At 35.4% G+C, this 6,000-nt stretch overlaps 1 protein-coding gene across 1 annotated transcript; it reads right to left on the reverse strand.

Annotated features, from left to right (window-relative positions):
• Positions 1–4,057: 4,057 nt before the first annotated feature.
• LOC143876813 (zinc finger protein GIS2-like) lies at positions 4,058–5,127 on the reverse strand. Its single transcript, XM_077378507.1, has one exon. It carries the CDS (start codon positions 4,903–4,905, stop codon positions 4,123–4,125), a length of 783 nt encoding a protein of 260 aa, XP_077234622.1. The 5' UTR covers positions 4,906–5,127; the 3' UTR covers positions 4,058–4,122.
• Between the last annotated feature and the right edge of the window lie 873 nt (positions 5,128–6,000).

The raw sequence follows: 6,000 nt of genomic DNA on the forward strand, positions 1-6,000 counted from the left end.
ATGTGTTCGAGTCACGGAAGGGCGACCTGTGGAGATGACTACTTGAAAATGGTTAGCTGGTTAAAAAGCCAGAGTCACGTTGCCACAGAGTGGGCCACCGAGGAAGAGACGACCTATGGAAAGGGCTACCTAGAAAAAAAGGATAGAGTGAAAGCCGTCATAGAATGGACCGCCAAGGACTGCAAATGCAGAAGCGTGGTGGTATATTACGGTCCTGAGTGGGGGCCCGCCTAGGTGTGTGACTGGGTGAGACCCAGCTTGGTATGAGACAGGTTTAGAGGGCCTTGCCTAACGTGTTCCATCAGCTCTGAAGCTTTTGGCATATTGGTAAGGTACCGAAGATGTAGTCTCTTAATTAGTTCGGATAGGAGTGAGTGACGTGAGATGTTGGGAAACTTAAGACTATAATAAGGTAGTATATATCTTGTGTAAGAAAAACAGAAAGGGCAATGGCGTGCGGGAAGTAGAAGGAGGTTCACTTAAATGGTAAGTGCACTTTTAGGTTTGAACTTTATGGGTTGCGAGCTTGGAGCATGAAAGGATTGGATTAATGACTTAATCCCTATGCAATTTTCTGTTTCAATTGCTCATATAATGGAACTAGTTCTCTCCCATAGATGTACACATCTTGGCCAAAGCATGCAAAGCTAGACGTGTGCATCTTGTGGTTTGTTTCTTTCTACAATATTCAATTAGCATTCTTGTATCAATGTCTTGTAGAACATAATATAAGGGGAATTTTTTCAAAATTTTCACAGATTATTTCCATCCTCGATTCATTGTCTAAATATATGGCTACTTAAAAAATCATATCCTCGTAAATTTTCCGAAACAAGTGGGTGGTAATACTAATTGTTGTTTTTTCTCCTAAAATATTTCATCATGCACCATTTTGTCTTGACTTATGTTGATTACTTTTTATAATTAACGGCTTCATCGTATGCACCATAAATGTCATTCTTTGTGATATTTTCCTATCAGCAAGAAAAATAAAATTTACATGAAAATGTATCGAATAAATGAATTTACTGTTCATGTTTGTAATGAGGAATCCACCATAAAAAATTGTACTCTATTTGAATGTAATAAATTTTACATGTGTGCAATAAAAAACTATTCTATTGCGGATCCAATCAGGCCATAAAATTCCAAATATTCTCTCCACAACAAAATGATAGATTCTGTATATCAAATCTCATTTCTCTCTCTCTCTCTCTCTCTCATGAGACTTGATGAAGGTTAAACACAGAAAATAGGAAAGGAGAATAAACATTAAAGTGGGCAAGCTAGGGTCACTGCAACTGTCATGGAAAAAGCAATTTGGACAGTGCGTCAAAGCCTTCCACACTTTTATTAGCAATAGATGCTATGCTGCCTTTCACCTGATTTTCCCTTTCTCTTTCATCGAATAAAAAACCCGACTCTCTCATCCTCGGAATTTCAATTTCTACTATAAACTACACACTCCAAGAGGAAATAATCACATCTAATGTTTCTGATCTACACGAGTGAGAAGTGGTGATGAGAGACCAAGAGTAACTTCTTCTATAAGGGCCTCATTGGATGTACAATAAAATATACTCTTATTCTGGTATTCTTTAATTGCACGCACAAAATATTATACACTATGGAAAGGCAAAAATTTCTTGGCAACATATTTTCTCATTGCAAACATGCAGAAAATACAGGAAGAAATTCAATCTCGTGATATTTAATTTTCCTATATGCAATATTATATGGGGAGTGATAAAAAATCGACCCCATATAGGGCAGTGCTGAGAGAGAGAGAGAGAGAGAGAGAGAGAGAGAGAGAGAGAGAGAGAGAGAGAGAGAGAGAGAGAGAGAGAGATGGGGGTCGATTTATCACTTCCCGATTATATTTTGTATGTTTGCAATAAAAACAATCAATCCAATGTCACCCAACTGTATTTATAATGACACTGAAAATGCAAATTAAAGGTCTGATAAACGAGTTTGGTTGCAAAGGGTGCCACTTAACAGGATCTTGACCACTCATCTGGTTTGCTACCATTAAAATACAATTGACCAAAATACTCCTCAAACAATGATACCTATTGATTGGGGCTTGAAAATGAAAGGTTCACATCCAAGTAGTACAACCAAATGGCTATAAGATCCTCTTACAAGTGGATATTTAGGTTATATATGGGATCCTCATAAGGGAACCGATAAATGAGCAATTGAGATCATGTTGATAACAATAGAAGTGTGTGTTATGAGGTTCGTAGTATTGTTCTTTTTAATTATTTTTGGCTCTTCATTGATATATTAAAATAAGGGTTTGTAGTTGAAGATTGAAGCTAGGAACTCAAAAAAGCAGCCATAAGTTGTAAAACGTGACCAGGGTTGACTTTAAAAGCTAAAAATAAAAAAAGACAATAATAAAAACATGAAATAAATAAAAATTACAGAGAATAAAAGTTAAAATTGTTTGTGATATAGAAACAGAGAAGGAAGATTAACATTTTATTTAAAAAATTAATTTCTTTTTAAAATATGAAATATACTCTTTACAAAACTTAACCTAAAATAAATTTCTTATTTCTATTTGTTTTTAAGGTGAGATTTTACTAGGAGATTCATTACTGTACTGTACATTGAAACAGTTCCATCACATTATAGTTTGGTTTTATTTATAAAATTAAAATTTGAAATAATATTTGTCATTTACAAAACTTAATCTACAATAAATTTCTTATTTCTGTTTGTTATAAAGATGAAAAATTGCAAGTAGTTTCGTTATACTATAATGTACATTGGAATGGTTTCCTTAGAATTATTTAGAAACCCACAGTTATCATATATATCTGTCATTTACAAAACTTAACCTGCAATAAATTACTTATTTCTATTTGTTATACTCAACTCAATTCAACTCAACTAAGCCTTTGTCCCAAACTAGTTGGGGTCGGCTAATGAATCCTTTAGAAAAAATTTCATGAATTATTTCTATTTGTTATAAAGATGAAAAATTACTAGGAGTTTCATTACTCTAATGTACATTGGAATGGTTTCCTAAGAATTATTTAGAAAGCCACTTTTGTCCTCTTACATACATATGTTAATACAGTAGAAGTAAATAAATAACATTATCATTCCTAGCAATTTAATTAATTATGATGATAGATTTTTGGGTATTAAAGAACACACTAATGAAAAGGGTCTTTCTTTATCTTAAGTTTTAAAATAAAAATCTAGCTACAAACAAATTGAGCATCAGGGGAAAATATAAAAAAGAAAAAAAGAATTAGAAAAGCCTAATAAACTGAAGGTATTAAAAAAAAAACAATCTATTGAATCAAGAATCATCTTACTCTTAAATCAATATTGTAATAACCAAAGTATATGACATATGCATTTTGGAACAACAAAACATTGTCATCCTTTCTTCTACGATGCATATGATGATAATAGGAAGCCTCCTTTCCCCCTTTCACAAGGAAAAAATGGATCAAAACCATTTTAATTTTAAGAAATTAATCCTCTTCTTTAGAAGATTTTTTTTATCTTAAAAAAAAAGTATTATATACACACAAATCTTGAATCCAATCAGTTACAGTAAATCACCCTTAATGCCTCTAATTAATACTATTTTTAATGTACATAATTCAATCCACTGTAGGTTTTTTATAGTTGTTTTATTCCCAATTTTTTTTTTCTACTTCTAAATATAACTCATTTTACACTCTCTTTTTTTGTTTTTGTCAATGAAATTCTTTAAAATTATCCAAAATACTCACGTGAAAACAGAAGACCCTAGCCCAGATCTCATGTATTCTATTTCCTTCGTTTTCTGTGCTCTGTGTTTTCAGCCGTATGAGATGAAAAACTGTAGAGGAGTCGAAATGATACAGTGTAAAATAGTCTTCAGAGTATTTAAATATTTTTTTTTCACACATGAATTTCCATCCTCATACTGCATTTGTTTCAAACACGTAAACGGGTACTTCAAATTGTAAATTATTCAAAAAAAAAAAAAGTAGCGTAGGATTCTAAGCTACACCCAACAAGCGTAGGTTAGAAAGAAGACAAAAAGAAAAAGAAAATAAATGTGTTTGATTAGAAATATCCGAAGAGAGATTATCTTTTGTTTAAGGTGAATTACAGATGAAGATCCAAACTCACATGGTCATGAACATTGGCCGTTGATTCGTACACGTGTAGGTTCTGAGATGAGCTACCGACACGTCCCGGTCTAGACTCCTCTCCAGCCAACAACGGGAGAGGAATGGAAGACGATGAAGAAGAAGAAGAAGAGAAGCGGTCACGATTGAAAGTTGGGATCCTGTTTTGAACGATCGGGATTCTCCATAATCCAGGCAAAGGGTTACCATTAATGGGTTCAAACGAGGACCCATAAAAACGGTGTCCGTTAAGAGTAACGGAACTACCGTTATTATGATGATGATTGTGGGGGTGCGGCTGGTGCCAAGGTGGGTAAGGAGAGGGTTCGAACCCACGACCGAGCTTGAAGGTCGGGCTTGGGACAGACCCAGCAGCTAGGCGGTAGACATGAGCGGTTGGGTCCGATAGGGTACCATGGGCCAAGGCGGACTGGAGGTGGGCCCGTTTAGCATGTTGGCGTTCACGTTTGTGAGCGTTTTGGTGACCACCTAGGGCTTGAGAAGTGGGGAAATTCCGGCAACAATAGTGACATTCGAATTTCCGGCCACTTTCTCCTGTGGTCTCTTTTGTAGACTCTTCAGTGGTCTCTCCTGAGTCATATTCTTCTGGTTGAGAATCATCTTGTTTTTGGCTAAATTCAATCCCAAAAAGTCTAATGCCACCTTTTTCTTTAACAGGGGCAGGGCGAATGAAGGGGAGTTGAGAGAATGAGTTTACGTTCATGAAATCTTGGGTTTCTTTGTCGGTGTTTTTTTCCATTGGGAGAGAGTGAGGAAGAGGAGATGGGGTGGAGAGAATAAAAGGGTGGGGGGGTTTTCTTTTTTGCGGGGTGAGAGGTGAATGTGGGGTCTAGTTTTTTTTTTGGGGTGATGACAAGGGCAGGAGAGCTGATGAGGCTTTTGGGAGGCGCGCATCTCTTTGCATGTATGTGTATCTATCAGTCAACAGCACGGTAGAGCGAGAGATGACGAAATCCGTTCTCTCTCTCTCTCTTTCTCTCTCTCTCTCTCTGGTACTGCTTTCTTCTTTATAGCTCTTGGCTCCTTTATATCTGTGGCAGGATTTGTGTAAGTGGTCCTGCAAATGTTCGGTGATTACACGAGTGGAGAGCGAAAAATGATCTTAACTCACTCATGCCTGGTAACAAGTACATACAGAGTTTGCTTCTTTTTATCTTTTCGCTTGTTTGTTTTACGACAATGAAATGTAAGTCTCCATATATACCCTTTTATCCTTCCCCTCTTATAATACAATTAGTTCAAGAGTCATTTTCCACTAGCTAATTCTAGCTTATTTATAAGGATGAATAGAAAATGTTAAATAGTTTCCATTTCTTCTTGATTATCTTCAAATTTTCATGTCAAGGCATTCCACATTAAATATGAGAGATTTGTGTTTGTGTGGTTTTTTGGATTTTTATTTGATAAATGTATAGATCATGGCTTGCTTCGCACCTTAATTTGCTTTGACACAGTTGGGTCTCTGCCTACCATCTTTAATTTTCCCTTTCTCCTCAATATTATTGATTTTCATTTGTTGAGAAATACGAATTTCTGATGATAAAAATCGAGTTTATATAACGTGTTAGGCTACTGATATTGGCATTAACATGTTTTGATAATTGCACTAAGTTTTGTTGTTTTTCTTTTTAAAATTGCTTCTGAGAGCTTTTTGGGAATTGTATTTCTTTTTTAAATGGCTTCTGAGAGCATTTTGGGAATTGTAATAACCGTTTACAGCTGGTTAGATAATAAAAGACAGGATGAGTTAGTGCAATTATCAAAACAGGGTAGTGCCAATATCACTAGCCAACATATTAATGCGATTTTAGGGATGTGTGGCTCATCATAATTT

Source organism: Tasmannia lanceolata, unplaced genomic scaffold (assembly GCF_043159265.1).
Source record: "Tasmannia lanceolata isolate RefF3 unplaced genomic scaffold, GAP_Taslan_0.1 ptg000005l, whole genome shotgun sequence".
In the NCBI taxonomy this organism is placed as follows: domain Eukaryota; kingdom Viridiplantae; phylum Streptophyta; class Magnoliopsida; order Canellales; family Winteraceae; genus Tasmannia; species Tasmannia lanceolata.